General features: G+C 42.3%; 1 protein-coding gene across 4 annotated transcripts; it reads left to right on the top strand.

The window, feature by feature from the left end:
* The first annotated feature begins 77 nt into the window (after positions 1-77).
* ehmt2 (euchromatic histone-lysine N-methyltransferase 2) lies at positions 78-15162 on the top strand. Of its 4 annotated transcripts, none has more exons than XM_069176847.1 (27): positions 78-104; positions 1385-1454; positions 1576-1743; positions 2115-2368; positions 2482-2560; positions 2676-2758; positions 2868-3002; positions 4624-4741; positions 4967-5050; positions 7827-7963; positions 8519-8662; positions 8797-9119; positions 9231-9470; positions 9839-9921; positions 10187-10293; positions 10441-10563; positions 10655-10756; positions 11126-11230; positions 11878-12032; positions 12251-12418; positions 12513-12657; positions 12756-12833; positions 13108-13223; positions 13691-13777; positions 13866-13944; positions 14115-14290; positions 14397-15162. In XM_069176847.1, the coding sequence occupies exons 1-27, from the start codon at positions 78-80 to the stop codon at positions 14575-14577; spliced, it is 3567 nt and encodes a 1188-aa protein (XP_069032948.1). In that variant the 3' UTR covers positions 14578-15162. The 4 variants fall into 4 exon arrangements, with proteins under 4 accessions (XP_069032948.1, XP_069032947.1, XP_069032949.1 ...); XM_069176846.1 differs by having other exon boundaries at positions 4964-5050; XM_069176848.1 differs by lacking the exon at positions 78-104 and adding an exon at positions 1212-1278 and having other exon boundaries at positions 4964-5050.
* Positions 15163-15487: the final 325 nt, after the last annotated feature.

The raw sequence follows: 15487 nt of genomic DNA, 5'->3' as shown, positions 1-15487 counted from the left end.
AGGGGGAGGAGGAAGGGGGCGGGGCTTAAGCGATGACGTAAGGACGTTCGTTTACGTTTTGACGTTCATTGGGAAACATGTCGGCGTCTGAGACAACGACAAAGGTAGCAAACCTTAACGGCACAATTTTCCAACATTTACCCTGATTTATTACATTTTACGCGCGTTAGTCCGCTCGGCGACACCGTTGCCGCTAAAGCTGCCGTCTGCCATCGTTGCAAATGTCTTTGTTAGTCGTTTTATTATAGCGTTATATTGGAAGCTGTGCTACACTGCTAGCGGCGTTAGCCTGTAACAGTTTTGTGTTGACTCAAGGATGTCTCAAATGTTGATATTTTCAGATTTCTTGTTTATCCTCGACCGTTTCGTCCCTCGTACGGCCATAATTGTGCGTTACGTTTGTCCCACGTGGCGGTGTTTGTGTTTATTACTTGCAGTTCAGACCGGTTTGTAAAGCGAATGTTGAGACTTAATTGTGATTTCTGAAATTGTGATACGAATGAGTTGTTTCTGTGGGTAAAACGGAGGATTTTAAGCGGTTAGTGTGTGAAATCTTGCTTTGCGTTGCTTTTTATTTGCGGACTATTGTCGTCGGAAGGGTCTTGCTTTGGTTTTCGTGAAAGGTATGAATGGGTTGATTGACTGATGGCGGCAGATGACGTAACAACGGCAAAGCTCAGCCATTGGCTGAGAGGTTTATTTTGGAGAGGCGGAAATTGTTAAATGATGAGTTAAATACTGTATTTTGTTGTGAACACACGAGAGGCGTGACACCTCTGCATCTGATATGCGTCTCTGGTGACCGCATATGATATCAGTATGAACACAGAAGAACCAGCAACCGCATTTCATCTGATGAAACCCAGAACATCCCGAGTTTGTAGTCAGGAGTTCTTATTTACTGCGGCAAACACAGTGCAAATCGTGTTCTGCTTGTGGCATGTGGCATTCACTTGTGGTGACCCCCTGAAGAAAGATAAGAAGCATTAACTTAGAATTTGTACATCGTGGGAAGTAGGTATGCTTTAAAAAAAAAAAAAGTAGCTGTGTGTAAAGAAAACAGTCGACATCAGACGTTTGTCACACTCTTACCTGTTATAACCCAAACACAAAGACTTTTCCAGTTCACAGGTTGCGCAGGTTTAGTGGATCCATTTTACATTTCTCCACAGGGTTCACCCATGAAGTGTAGGCTTTTACATGTACGGATATTTTTCAATATGCCTTTTAAAGCCGAAGGGTATTATATGTAGTTATGATTTCTGGTGTGCGAGCTCGGTAATTTAATCTTCTTGTGGCAGCTTGAACTACAACACTATGAAATGCAGTGAATAGTTTGTTATCCTTGGTATCAGTTTCACTAGTTTGTTGTTTTCTCTGCCAGGAGCACCCTGAAAAAGATGACTCAGAAACAGCCGCAGAGTCTTTAGCTGGACCAAGTCAAAGAAAGGAAGGTAAGCCTACAGCTAGTTTATCCAGGTGATGCTGTGCTTTGTGCTTTTCAGGTATCCAAAATTACTGCGTGATAGTGATTTTTCACTTCATGTCTTTTTAAAAACTCTGAATGTTTCTCAGATAATGCAGCCACCACCACGTCTGCTGCTGCCAGCAACAAGACAGAGCCTATGGGTGATACGCCATCACTGTTGTCATCTCAAAAGCCTGGGAAAGACGGTTCCAGAGCTGAAGAAGATGGAGAGAACTGGTCCCCTGCTTCTTCCCCACGAAACAAACCTGCTGCAGGTGAGATTAAAATCCACTTAGTTTTTATTGACACTGGCTGTCCGTTTTGAGTTGCTTGATTTATGCTGCCTCAAATGTTACAAACAGATGAGCTTGTTTGGTCCGAAAACATAAAGCCAACAGTCACCAGATGAATCTATGTGAAAGATATGTGAAGGAATTGGCAAAAGGTCCTGAAGGTTTAAAAGGACTTAAGAATATTACGAACAATTCACACAGCACTGATGTCAGTTGCATTTCAGTGTTCATGTTTCTGCAAACTTAGCTTGACTTGAGGATAAACGTGAATTTTTTTATGCATTACTTATTATTGATATATCTGGATGATTTTTTTTCATTCTGAGTAATTGCTTTCATCTCTTCTCTCCCAGGACATGCAGCAAAGTCCCTTCCATCAATGTCGTCCTCGTCGTTGTCCTCCTCTCCTTCTACGTCTTCAGCGGTGTCACCTGGCCGGGCAAAGATGAGTGTTTCAGGGCCTGGTAGCAGTAAATCTGTCCTACCCCCTGCTCCCTCATCCTCCTCTTCCTCCTCTGCCACAGCTTCCTCTTCTCCATCTGTCTCCCCTACCCCACCCAAGATCCACCGGGCACGCAAGACTATGAACAGGCCTCTACTAGGGCAGGTGAGCCAGGAGTGGGCCCGTGTCTGGATTTTAGACACGCATTTGGTCAGCCTCTTTTCTTGATGTTTGATTTTTCATGATTACTTGGGTCACTGGTAATATTTGTTCCACAGGTGAGTCATGTTGAGGCACCTGTTGCATCTGTGACTCCCTCAGGATCCTCCACCTGCCTCTCCTCTGACTCTGAAACTGGTTAGTAGCTGTAGAAAACCAACACTAATTCATGTTTGCTAATGTCAAATATTCATATTGAATGAAAATGAGCTGAAGTGCTTCATTTAAAACTCGCATGTCATGTTTCCTTCAGAGGCCAAAAGGAGGAAACTGTGTCATTTATCAAACAGCGCACCCGAGAAGTCTGAAAACATTCCAGATAATGCTCAAACTATGGTAAGATGATGTTTTTGGAGGTGTATTATTTACACTTACTGTAAAATTTCAGTCCTTATTGTGATCTGGTGTTAATCTTTTCACATTTCTGGTTTCTTTTAAACCCCAGGAAGAAAAGTTATACCATAAAAAGGCAGAGCCTCTCGCCAAGGCGGTGAAGAGCAACATCTGTGTGAGGAAGTCAGAAGAGGAAGTTGGCGAGAAAATTCACATTTCAAGTCCGTCCATGCGAGATTTAGAAAAGGTGAGAGGCTTCATAACAAAAACGTTATCTCGTGAGCTCTACTTTTAGTAGTTTCCAGCCAACAGATAAACCGTGTAAGGATTTAATAGTTCTGTGGAATATTTTATACATGATTAAAAGCATCATTAGATTTTCACAAAAGTCCTGTAAGTAGAAGAAGTAGACACAAATATTACACTTTTATTTATTGAGGAAATTGATCCGATAATGTATATCCATGAGTGGCAAAAGTATGTGAACCTCGAGGATTAGCCTTTAATTTGAAGGGGAAATTATGGGATGACAACCAGGTGTGAGTAGCTGCCCTGTCAAAGTCTGAGCTTCACCGCTTATGTTTGTGGAAGTGTACCATGGAAAGAACAAAATAAATTTCTGAGGAAGTCAGAAAAAGAGTTGTTAAAGCGCACCAGTTTGGTAAAGGTTACAAAACTGTCTCGAAAGAGTTTGGACTCCACTGTTCCACAGTCAGACAGATTGAGTACAGATTGAGTACAAGTGGAGGAAATTTAAGACCATCGCTACCCTCCCCAGGAGTGGTCGACCAACGAAGATCGGTCCAAGAGCAAGGCGTGTAGCAGCCCACGATGTCGTAAAGGTAACTAAAATTAGAAGTAAATAATAAGCGTCATTTTGGGAGCACTGCATTCCAGCATAATAATCTTAACCAATCTGGGAAGCTCGCTGGTAGTAGTATCACAGTTTGGGCCTGTTTGTCTGACCAGGACTGCTCTACATCATTAATGAAACAAGGAATTCTGAATTACACCAATGAATTCTAAAGGAAAATATGAAGACATCTGTCAGGTTAACTGAATCTCAAGAGAAAGTGGGTCATGCAGCAAGACAACAACCCAAAGCACAAAAGTCGTTCCAACCAAAGAACGGTTAAAGAGGAATAAAGTCCATGTTTTGGAATAACCAAGTCAAAGTCCTGACATCAGTCGAGTAGAAAAGCTGTGGAGGAACCCGAAGGGAGCATTTCATGAGAGGAAACCTGGGCTGCAATTCCTCCCAGCCAATGTGCAGGACTGATCAACGGTTACCGGAAATGCTTTAGTTACAGTTATCGCTGCACAAGGTGGTCACACCAGATACTTAAAGCAAAGGTTCACATACTTTTAACACTCTCAGATATGTATTATTGGACCATTTTCCTCGATAAATACTTCTCCAAGTATATTTAGGAAGTTTAGGAAAATCTGATGTTTATGCAAAAATATAGCATTTTAAAAGCTTCACAAACCTTCAACACATTTTGTAGGTGCCATTTAAGCAACCCTCTTTCGCTCAATAAAATGGTCAGAAAGCAGCAGTTGGGTCGTATTTTGGTGCTCAGAGGGTGAAGGTGCTGAAACAGATGATCTGCCATTAGACAAGGACACCGCTTTCTGTTTAAAGGGGATTTCTTGAAAACAAAGTTATGTCTACTTTCAGAGTTGCACCCTAAATGACTAAAGCCTGACAAATGAGTTTGGTCCTTTTTCTCACTGAATAATGTGTAAACAGTGGCAGGAATGTGTATTTTCAAAAATGTAATTCAGCCCGAATTTTCATCCCCTCTTTTCTACCTCTCACACATTTTTATATTCAAATATATATTCAGAGTTTTTTGTCCTTGTAGTGTTTGGAGTCTGAAACACAAAGAGCCGTCCAGAGCAGAAATGAGAGCGAAGACTCTTCGTGGACGCCATCAGATCAGGACAAAGAGAGAAACACGGCTGTATTGGAGACGGTGGGAGGTGAGTCACATCATTAACAAAACTGAATCTTGTTAGATGAAGTGTAGATTTTTTTTTTATTTTTTTTTATTTTTTAAACCAATAGAATATTCTCTTTAATTTGAAGGTGAAAAAAAACAAATCCTTCAAATGAATCTAGGATGTAAAAGTACACTGTGAACATGTTTGCCCATTTAAATAAGCAATTAAATAAAAAAGGTTTCTTGTCTTGTTTGTCCTCAGCAGGAAGGCCTGCAGAGTACACGGAGGTTCCTTTGGGTGATCTGGACATTGCTGCTGCTGACAGTCTGACACTTTCTCCTCATCATGGTAGGATGTTACACATGTTGCTTTAACCTGTTTTTTTTTAATTTAATTTTATTTGGACAATAAAAAGATTTTTATTTAAACCGTAAAAGCTGCTGCTAAGACATTGCTGGACAGTTAACTTCGAGCGATTGAACAATTGGTTGATCGACAGAATTAATCTGTTTTGATAATAATGAATTTATCATTGCAGTCTATTTTAATTAGTTTTTTGGAAATTTTTGTTTTTCATATGTCTGTATTTATGTTTTTTGTTTGGTACGAAATTTATTATGTTTGGGTTTTGGTTTGATTTGTGAGATAATTTAAAGACAAAATGAATAATTGATGAATTAAGAAAATAATCAGCATTGTGATCACCGATAAAAGATAACTGTTGGTTGCAGTTCTAGTATGAGGAAGGATTCCTCTGCGAGTATATCCAGATAGTAACCAATTGCAACGGTAATATCTTAACTTTATTCATTCTGTTTTTTTGTACGCTCAGATTTGGTATAAATTAACACCAAATTTGATGATTACTTCTCAAATTAATGAATTGATTGTTCTAATAAATCTCAGACAATAATGGAAAATGTATTAAATTCAAAACCCAAGGTTCATTTAATACTAAAACTGTAAATCACAGAAGAAACACAATGAGAATTTTACGCCTTTTTCTGCCTCGACCGGTTGGGGTCGATGCAGATGGTGTAATACCGCTCGCCTCTGAGCTGAACTGGTTCTGTCTGAAGTTTCTTCCTGTTAATAGGAAGTTTTTCTTTCCTTCTGTTGCAGGTTTTCTCCCTTTTAAAGAGGAGTTTTTCCATCCTAGCTTCAGTGGGAGTTGTTGGGTTTCTCTGTATAATGTTGTAAAGTTCTGCTGTAAGGACTTTAATGTGTTAAGTGCCATGAAATAACCTGTGTTGTGATATGGCGCTATATAAGTAAAATCAAATAATTACTTAAACTATTGATCAGTTATCAAAAGTTGCAGATCAATTATTTTATTTTTTATTTGTTTTTGTTGTCATGTATTAATTTCCGCTTGGATATACAGTGGGTACGGAAAGTATTCAGACCCCTTTAAATTTTTCACTCTTTCATTGCAGCCATTTGCTAAAATCAAAAAAGTTCATTTTATTTCTCATTAATGTACTCAGCACCCCATCTTGACAGAAAAAAACAGAAATGTAGAAATTTGTGCAAATTTATTAAAAAAGAAAAACTGAAATTTCACATGGTCTTTGCTCAGTATTGAGTAGAAGCACCCTTTTGAGCTAGTACAGCCATGAGTCTTCTTGGGAATGATGCAACAAGCTTTTCACACCTGGATTTGGGGATCCTCTGCCATTCTTCCTTGCAGATCCTCTCCAGTTCAGTCAGGTTGGATGGTGAACGTTGGTGGACAGCCATTTTCAGGTCTCTCTAGAGATGCTCAATTGGGTTTAGGTCAGGGCTCTGGCTGGGCCAGTCAAGAATGGTCACAGAGTTGTTCCGAAGCCACTCCTTTGTTATTTTAGCTGTGTGCTTAGGGTCATTGTCTTGTTGGAAGGTGAACCTTCGGCCCAGTCTGAGGTCCAGAGCACTCTGGAAGAGGTTTTCTTCCAGGATATCTCTGTACTTGGCCGCATTAATCTTTCCTTCAATTGCAACCAGTCGTCCTGTCCCTGCAGCTGAAAAACACCCCCATAGCATGATGCTGCCACCACCATGTTTCACTGTTGGGATTGTATTGGGCAGGTGATGAGCAGTGCCTGGTTTTCTCCACACATACTGCTTAGAATTAACGCCAAAAAGTTCAATCTTGGTCTCATCAGACCAGAGAATCTTATTTCTCATAGTCTGGGAGTCCTTCATGTGTTTTTTGGCAAACTCTATGCAGGCTTTCATACGTCTTGCACTGAGGAGAGGCTTCCGTCGGGCCACTCTGCCATAAAGCCCCGACTGGTGGAGGGCTGCAGTGATAGTTGACTTTGTGGAACTTTCTCCCATCTCCCTACTGCATCTCTGGAGCTCAGCCACAGTGATCTTTGGGTTCTTCTTTACCTCTCTCACCAAGGCTCTTCTCCCACGATTGCTCAGTTTGGCTGGACAGCCAGGTCTAGGAAGAGTTCTGGTTGTCCCAAACTTCTTCCATTTAAGGATTATGGAGGCCACTGTGCTCTTAGGAACCTTGAGTGCTGCAGAAATTATTTTGTAACCATGGCCAGATCTGTGCCTTGCCACAATTCTGTCTCTGAGCTCCTTGGACAGTTCCTTCGACCTCATGATTCTCATTTGCTCTGACATGCACTGTGAGCTGTAAGGTCTTATATAGACAGGTGTGTGCCTTTCCTAATCAAGTCCAATCAGTTTAATTAAACACAGCTGGACTCCAATGAAGGAGTAGAACCATCTCAAGGAGGATCAGAAGAAATGGACAGCATGTGAGTTAAATATGAGTGTCACAGCAAAGGGTCTGAATACTTATGACCATGTGATATTTCAGTTTTTCTTTTTTAATAAATTTGCACAAATTTCTACATTTCTGTTTTTTTCTGTCAAGATGGGGTGCTGAGTGTACATTAATGAGAAATAAAATGAACTTTTTTGATTTTAGCAAATGGCTGCAATGAAACAAAGAGTGAAAAATTTAAAGGGGTCTGAATACTTTCCGTACCCACTGTATATAAAACACGTCCAGGGTTGTCGATCTACAATGAAATAAAATAGCTTGTTTTTATTTCAACGTTACGTGACAGAGAAACTAATTTTGTGTTTAATCAAACCCTCCTCTCCCCTGTGCTCCGCTCCACAGAGGGAAGTGATGCAGGAGACACGGAGCGGCTGGAGGAGCTTCCTCTGTGCAGCTGCAGGATGGAGGCCCCTCGTGTGGACAGCACCAGCCACCGTGTCAGCAGACAGTGCATGGCCACAGAGAGCATCAATGGAGAGGTGTGTCTCCGTCTTCGCTCTTTTGCGTTGACTCTGCAGGCTGCAGATTGATGTTGAGTTTATCATCTGCGATGTTGATCAAAGTGGGATTCAAGATCAAGGGGTTACTTCGATGTGCTTTGAAAAAAAAAAAAACAGGGATGAAGGACGGCGCCTCACGGGTGGAGAAGAACCTGTTGTCAACCCAGAGACAAATGAGAAAGTAGTGTTATTTGTAGAAGATATGAATTATTAGTATTGGCCCATCTTTATATTTGATTTCTACAGTAAACTGTCTGTGTTGAATTAGATCGGAGGAATCAAGTGTGATGATAGCACACGTCTTAAGCACTGCATTCAGTTCTCAAACACAACGGCAGAGGGTGAGACTGGTGTGACAGGTTTATTTTTTGTGCAGGCAGGAGAACTCCTTACTGTTTTGACTGGTATAACCATTAAAAAAAAAAGATATTAGATATCACTATTTGTGGCATTAGAAAAAAAAAAAAAAAAAATTATTTAATTTGTTGAACTGAAATGTTAAATGTTAAAAAAACATTTTCATCTCCTTTTCAGCTGCGGGCCTGCACCAATCGGACTATCAAAGGGGAGACCATGCGGCCGTCCAGTCGGGTTCCCCTCATGGTGCTTTGCGACGTCCATCGCTCACACATGGTCAAACACCACTGCTGTCCCGGTTGTGGATATTTCTGCATAGCCGTAAGTGTTTGGACCATCTGCTCATAAAAACACTCAACACTGGTTATCCTTTCTGTATTTTGAAAACTTTTTTTCTGCTCCTCTAATATCCTCTTCTCTCCTCATTGATTTTGTACTTTAATTACCTCTTTCAGGGCACGTTCCTTGAGTGCTGCCCGGACCAGCGCATCGCTCACCGTTTCCACCAGGGTTGCGTGACCGTGCTGGGCGGCGGGCGCAGCAGAGGAAACGGCGGCGGCATGCTTTTCTGCCCTCACTGTGGCGAAGATGCCTCAGAGGCCCAGGAAGTCACCATCCCCTCCTTCAGCTCGGCCACAGCCTCCGCAACCACCGTGGTCACCATGTCTGCCTCCTCCACCACCACCCCGTCCCTGCCGCCGTCTGTCCCCACGGCGCCCTCCCTCACCGCCTCCACGGGAGGGATGAAGGACGGGAAGATGCCTGAAAGACCTGTCAGGTAAGTTTTGAGTGACAAGTTTGAGAATCATTGGCTTATTAGAAATTTTATAACTTAAAATGTCTTTTTTTTTTATTTTTTTTTTTTACTTTTCCTTCACTGCCTCTTCAGTGCTCGCATGCGCAGCCACGGTTTGGTAACACTTGCAGTGGAGCAGCAGCAGCAGCAGCCTCCGCAGACTGTCCCGTCAGCAGCGACCGTGGCCGCTGTCCCTCCAGCAGAGGAGGGCGTGGACAGCGTGGGGCCGTCGCTCTGTATGCCGAACGGAAAGCCCATCAGCCCCAGTGCACTTCCACCTGGACCCAGCAGGGCGGCGCTGCAGAAAGCCATTCTGACACAGGACACAGAGAGGTTGGAGACTGGATTTAGATTTTAAACCACCATTTGTGAAAGGATTTTCTCAATTATATTATTTTGGATCTTTTATGTAACATTTTAGTTGAAACACTCAACTTCAATTTCCGCTCACAAGTCTTATTTGTTTCATAAAATTTGCTCATAAAATGTCGCTCATCTCCACCATCTTTAGAAATCTACTGTGTCACAAACATAGTGACTCTGCAGCCACAGCAAAATTACATGTTGCAGTAAATGCATGCAAAAACATTTCCGTCTCTGTTTGCTGAAGCTCTTCCAAGACAAATTAAATGGATTTTTATGGAAAACAGGATTTGGACTATTTCTGACCAAAGTGGTAATTATTGTTTTTGACTCACCAGGAGGAAGAAGCTGAGATTCCACCCTCGGCAGCTCTACCCCGCCGCCAAGCAAGGAGAGGTGCAGAGGGTTCTGCTCATGCTGAGTGAGTCACAAAAAAAAAAAAAAAAGATGTGGACTGCAGTTTTAATATACTCTGACAGAAATATGTGTCGTCTTGTTTTTAAAATAAGCAGTTGGGACGATGGAGCTAATTTGACTGTCACTGCCGGGGTTTGATAACTCAATAACACTGAATATTGTTATGAGAAGAGTTGATTATTCGCACAACTCTTGCAGATAGATTGCTTTAAATGTGAATTGTTTATTAAATCTGTTTGTGTTTGTGTGCGTGCCTGTGTGTCCCCCAGTGGAGGGCATAGATCCAACATACCAGCCCGACTCTCAGAACAGGCGCTCTGCTCTTCACGCTGCAGCTCAGAGAGGTCTGCTGGAGGTCTGCTACATGCTGGTGCAGGTGAGACATTTAACACGTGGTTAGCATCTCATTTGATGTAATAGGAATTTCTATAGGGCTAAATCCTTGCATATAGTTATTTCAGAAATGCCTAAAACTTTACCTTAAAGCTGCCACGCTGCATGTAAAGATAACATTTGCTTGCAGGCTGGTGCTCAGGTGGACGCTCAGGACAAAGACCTAAGGACTCCTCTGGTGGAAGCCATCATAAATAATCACATCGAGGTGGCTCGCTACCTGATCCAGAACGGTGCCTGCGTCTATCATGTTGTGAGTGTCTGTTATTACCAAACTAAAATGGGATACTTGAGGTGTTTGTTTGACGCGAAGTTCAGTTTTTGTTTATGCCATTGCTCGTCAGGAGGAGGACGGATATACGGGCCTCCACCACGCAGCCAAGCTGGGAAACCTGAAAATTGTCACCATGCTTCTGGAGACGGGCCAGGTTGATGTGAACGCGCAGGTAAAGGGAGAGTTCAAATGTTTTATGGCCGTCGAATAATCTGGCAGACAATTATATGTTGCTTTTTTTCTGTCCAAAAAAAAAAAAATCCCCTCCAGAATTTTTGTTGTTAGTATACTTAAACCTCTTATATGTGTCTGAGCCAATTATGCGACAAAATCGTCCATTAGACAGGAAAAATCTCTGTGAATCTGTGATGATTCTACAAGCTGAGGTTAACGCCTTCCTTTGGACCACCACAGTACCATTCTCTAATATTTCTGCAACAGATATGTGATTTAAGTAAAGTGCAGCATATCTGTCTTGAGAGGGACCAATGGACCAATAGAGTGTGGTCTAATGCTGATTCTTCCTGCCGGTGCGTCTCAGGACAGCGGCGGCTGGACACCGATCATCTGGGCTGCAGAGCACAAACATGTCGCGGTGATCAAAGCGCTGCTGAACAGAGGAGCTGATGTCACCGTCAATGATAAGGTTAGTTTCTACGAGTCAACACAGCTGCGCCTCACCACACTTCTTCAACTTCTCTGTCCAATGTAGGTGAGGATCTTTAAATTCTTTTCTTTTTTTTCTTAAATATTTTTTGTTGTGAAGTGTCGTGTAAAAGCACTATTGCAACTGCATCTGCTCTCGGGCTAAAACCAACGATTATTTTCATCATCAGTTAATCTCCTGATTATCTTCTTGATTAATCATTTGGTCTTTAGAGTTTTCAAATTTCCAGGGGCTATCTTAAAATGTCTGTTTGTCAAATCCACAGCCCAGTGTTTTAGAAGCTTAAACGAGTTTACTTTTACTATTTGTTTTTGCTATAATAACCAAATGAAAACAAAAACACTTAATAGTTTGTTATTTTTCAGTTGTTCTTGTTTATTCGTTAATTATTTCACCTCCGTTCTGCTCAGTCAAGTTTAGCAGCTGTTAAATGCATTTCTTCGTCTGTGTGTTAAGGCTCCCTGACTTCTGAATTGTAGATAGAGACCATGTTCAAGCAATAGAAAATGTAAACCAGGAGACCTAATTTTTTTTTCGTTGCTCAGTGCCAACAGAGACAAAATGGATGCAGTTGTATGAATATATTTTTCGGTCATTACTTTAAGCAGTCCCTTCTCTCCCATCAGGAGCTAAATGTGTGCCTCCACTGGGCGGCGTATGCAGGCAACGTGGACATTGCAGAGCTGGTGTTGAACGCCGGCTGCTCCCTCGCCTCCGTCAACGTCCACGGAGACACGCCGCTCCACATCGCGGCCAGAGAGGGCTACTTGGACTGTGTTACGTGAGTCGATGTCAATCGCAGGCCGTAGCCTTAATCAATATACGAGTCCCGATGTAGAGTCATCGCTTCTACTCCTTAAACTGCGGTGTGAAAGTTTGCCGTCAACATCTTTAAGGAGAGAATAGACACTTGACTGTTTGCTGTGATTTGAATAAAAAGGTACAGCTCGGCGAACATGACTTCAGTTTCTCTAGGGTTTTTGTTTTTTTTCTCTGCAGGTTGTTTCTGTCCAGAGGAGCAGATATCGACATCATGAACAGGGAGGGAGACACGCCTCTCACCCTGGCGCGAGCCGACACACCGGTGTGGGTGTCACTCCAGATAAACAGGAAGCTGCGTAGGGGAATAACCAATCGCATGCTTCGGACAGAAAGAATCATCTGCAGGTAGGTTTTGTGGCATTTTAATAGGACTTTGTCTTCAATTAATATTATTTCTTCTGTTCTTCTTTCTAATTGAACTCCTCTGTTTGTGTTTCAGTGACATCGCGCAGGGTTATGAGAACGTGCCGATTCCCTGTGTGAATGCAGTGGACGACGAGGGTTGTCCTTCAGACTACAAATACGTTTCAGAAAACTGCGAAACGTCAGCAATGAACATCGACCGTAATATCACACACTTGCAGGTAATTTCATTTTGGCTTCACGTTTCACTTGCTCTAACACAATAAAGCTTTTATTTTGAAAAAAAAACAACCCATCTTATTCTTTTTATTTTCTTTAGCACTGTAGCTGCACTGACGACTGCTCGTCCAGTAACTGCCTGTGTGGACAGCTCAGCATCCGCTGCTGGTATGACAAGGTGAGGCACTGATTTAAAGCCACATCATCCAAATGATATCCTCAATAAACCTCTAGGATTTCACTGAAGGAAGAATCATCATGTTATTACTTGCCTGGATTCTTTAATCCAAAATGTTCTTCATCATCCTCATCCTTCATCTCTGATGTTCCCCACCTGGCCAGCAAAAGGACAATATTATTTATTAGCATTCATTTTACGTTGACCAGAATTTATCGTAAACCGAAAGAGGTGAAACTAATGTCAACTTGTTTTGCCTTTTTTCTGCTACCAGGACCAGCGGCTGCTTCAGGAGTTCAACAAAATTGAGCCTCCACTTATATTTGAATGCAACATGGCATGTTCCTGTTATCGAACGTGCAAGAACAGAGTGGTTCAGGCAGGCATCAAGTAAGTATGACACATCTAAGGTAACAGATCCAAATTGCATATCATGAACTACTACGATTGCGCTGGGTTTTCTTTTAAACAGAACACGACTGCAGCCACATTATCTCTCTAACTCTACCAATTCTAATTGCCTGTTTAAGTATTGGTCTGGGGAACTCGTGCTTCTTCTCTTTAAACTGTAAACAACAGATTATTATTCATCTTTCCACATCTTGCTGAAGGCAACAATGGCAAAACACTAATTATTAATCAATCTGCTGCTGACTCAGTCACAGATGATTAACAGCAAAGCAGAGAGAAGGAGCCATGTGTTACAAACAGCAAACAAATCTGTCACGGAGGTTGTTTTTTTCCCCCCAGTATTTGCCAAAAAAAAAATGTAAATGCCCAGCGCTCTTGGCTTCCACTCTCTGAACCCTCACAGCTCTCTCCACCACCCCACCCCTCCAACCCCACCCCCCCCTCAGAGTTCGTCTGCAGCTCTACAGGACAGAGAAGATGGGCTGGGGAGTTCGAGCTCTGCAGGACATCCCCCAGGGAAGCTTCATCTGCGAGTACGACAAACCTCTCTGCTGCCGCGCATCGGGTTGCTTTTATGTGTAAAAATAAGAGGTTAAAAATGTCCTTTCTCGTCCCACGCAGATATGTCGGGGAGCTGATCTCTGATGCAGAAGCAGATGTTAGAGAAGACGACTCCTACCTGTTTGACTTGGACAACAAGGTGAACCTTCTGCTATACAGAAACTGCAGCACAAGCCAAGCATAAAGATCATAGAGAGTAGACAATAAAACAGTAAATCCAACAGTGTTTGTAAAATATCAGATCAGACACGAGTAGGTGTGATTCATGCTTCATGAGTCTGAAGACTCCCGTTATTTTTTTGTGTGAAGGATGGGGAGGTGTATTGCATCGACGCCCGGTACTACGGCAACATCAGCCGCTTCATCAACCACCTGTGCGACCCAAACCTCATCCCAGTACGCGTGTTCATGCTGCATCAGGACCTGCGATTCCCCCGCATCGCCTTCTTCAGCTCCAGAGACATCCTCAGCGGACAAGAGCTTGGGTGAGAAGACATTTATGAGCACCTGCTTAGAGCTCTTTTCCTTTCTTTACATCCTCCCTTCAGCCGAACTTCACAAACAATTGACTTGCCTCGTTTCTGTCTTTAGGTTTGACTATGGAGACCGGTTCTGGGACATTAAGAGCAAGTATTTCACCTGTCAGTGTGGATCAGAGAAATGCAAGCATTCGGCAGAGGCCATCGCCTTGGAACAGAGCAGGCTGGCTCGGCTGGATGCCTGCCCAGAATCGGGAGTTGACTGTGGGTTGACCATGCTTGGAAACTCTTAAAACACTCACCCACGGGGCCTTTCGGATTTACCACTTCATTTTTACATGCGCACACTAGCAATGGAAATACACCATGGTGGGGTTTATCTTGTTATCATTGACTTTGAGATGTATGGTGCTGTTTTTTTTCTACATAAAATGTAATTTCTTTCCCCAGAACTGTCATCCAATTTGTCACTTTATCATTTCCACTATGGTAGAAGACATGGGCCTTACCATTTTTTTTAAAGTGTCTGGGGGGGGAGAAAGAACAGGGTGTCTTGTGATTCTGTATATACAGTAATTTTACTGTATCTCACAATGTACTTATGCCTTGACACAAACTTTGTGCATTTGGAGTCTGCCATCATATGCCAGTCATACATATATACATTTTATATATACTTATATTTTCTGTTGTGCCAACAAACACAATGCATTTTCACACAGGACAGTAATGGTTTAGACCATTGCCCATTCTGGACTCAACAAGGACCTGAGGGACAGTGTTGCTTTTGATTGATTGTGTTGACTTTATGGTCTTTTATTTTTTTATATATTGTTTTCTCTGTCTTATGTAGTATAATAAAATAACTCATGAGCTGATCTTTGAGCACTGGCGTTGATTATGAATTAGTCCATGGCATGTGGTGAATCTTGTTTTGTAGTGGCACAACTTCTCGGCAGCCAAACGCTTTTAATGGCATTTAAAGTAATCGTAAGATGTGTAATATTGTCCTTGATGTTCAATATTAAGTTTGTTGGGTTTTGTGGTTTTGAGGCCGCTATCATGAAACCTGTCGTCTGCTGCTGTTTGTTGTGTTATCAGCAGGGGGAATTTTGGACCATAATGCAAAGGAAGAGGAAGAAATGGAGCACCGCTGCACGGGGAAAGAAGGAAGGTTTCCATGCATCCATACAGAAACTAGTT

Source organism: Embiotoca jacksoni, unplaced genomic scaffold (assembly GCF_022577435.1).
Source record: "Embiotoca jacksoni isolate LCO1_2020_lvr unplaced genomic scaffold, fEmbJac1.0.p SCAF_7, whole genome shotgun sequence".
NCBI classification, from domain to species: domain Eukaryota; kingdom Metazoa; phylum Chordata; class Actinopteri; family Embiotocidae; genus Embiotoca; species Embiotoca jacksoni.
This window is presented reverse-complemented; position numbering and strand designations above follow the sequence as displayed.

Excerpts from the sequence above, each read along its gene's own strand:
- ehmt2 (XM_069176846.1), top strand. The coding sequence starts at position 78 with ATGTCGGCGTCTGAGACAACGACAAAG. Across the intron at positions 9,471-9,838 it reads CTGACACAGGACACAGAGAG|GAGGAAGAAGCTGAGATTCC; the intron begins GTTGGAGACTGG and ends TTGACTCACCAG. Across the intron at positions 11,231-11,877 it reads ATGTCACCGTCAATGATAAG|GAGCTAAATGTGTGCCTCCA; the intron begins GTTAGTTTCTAC and ends CTCTCCCATCAG.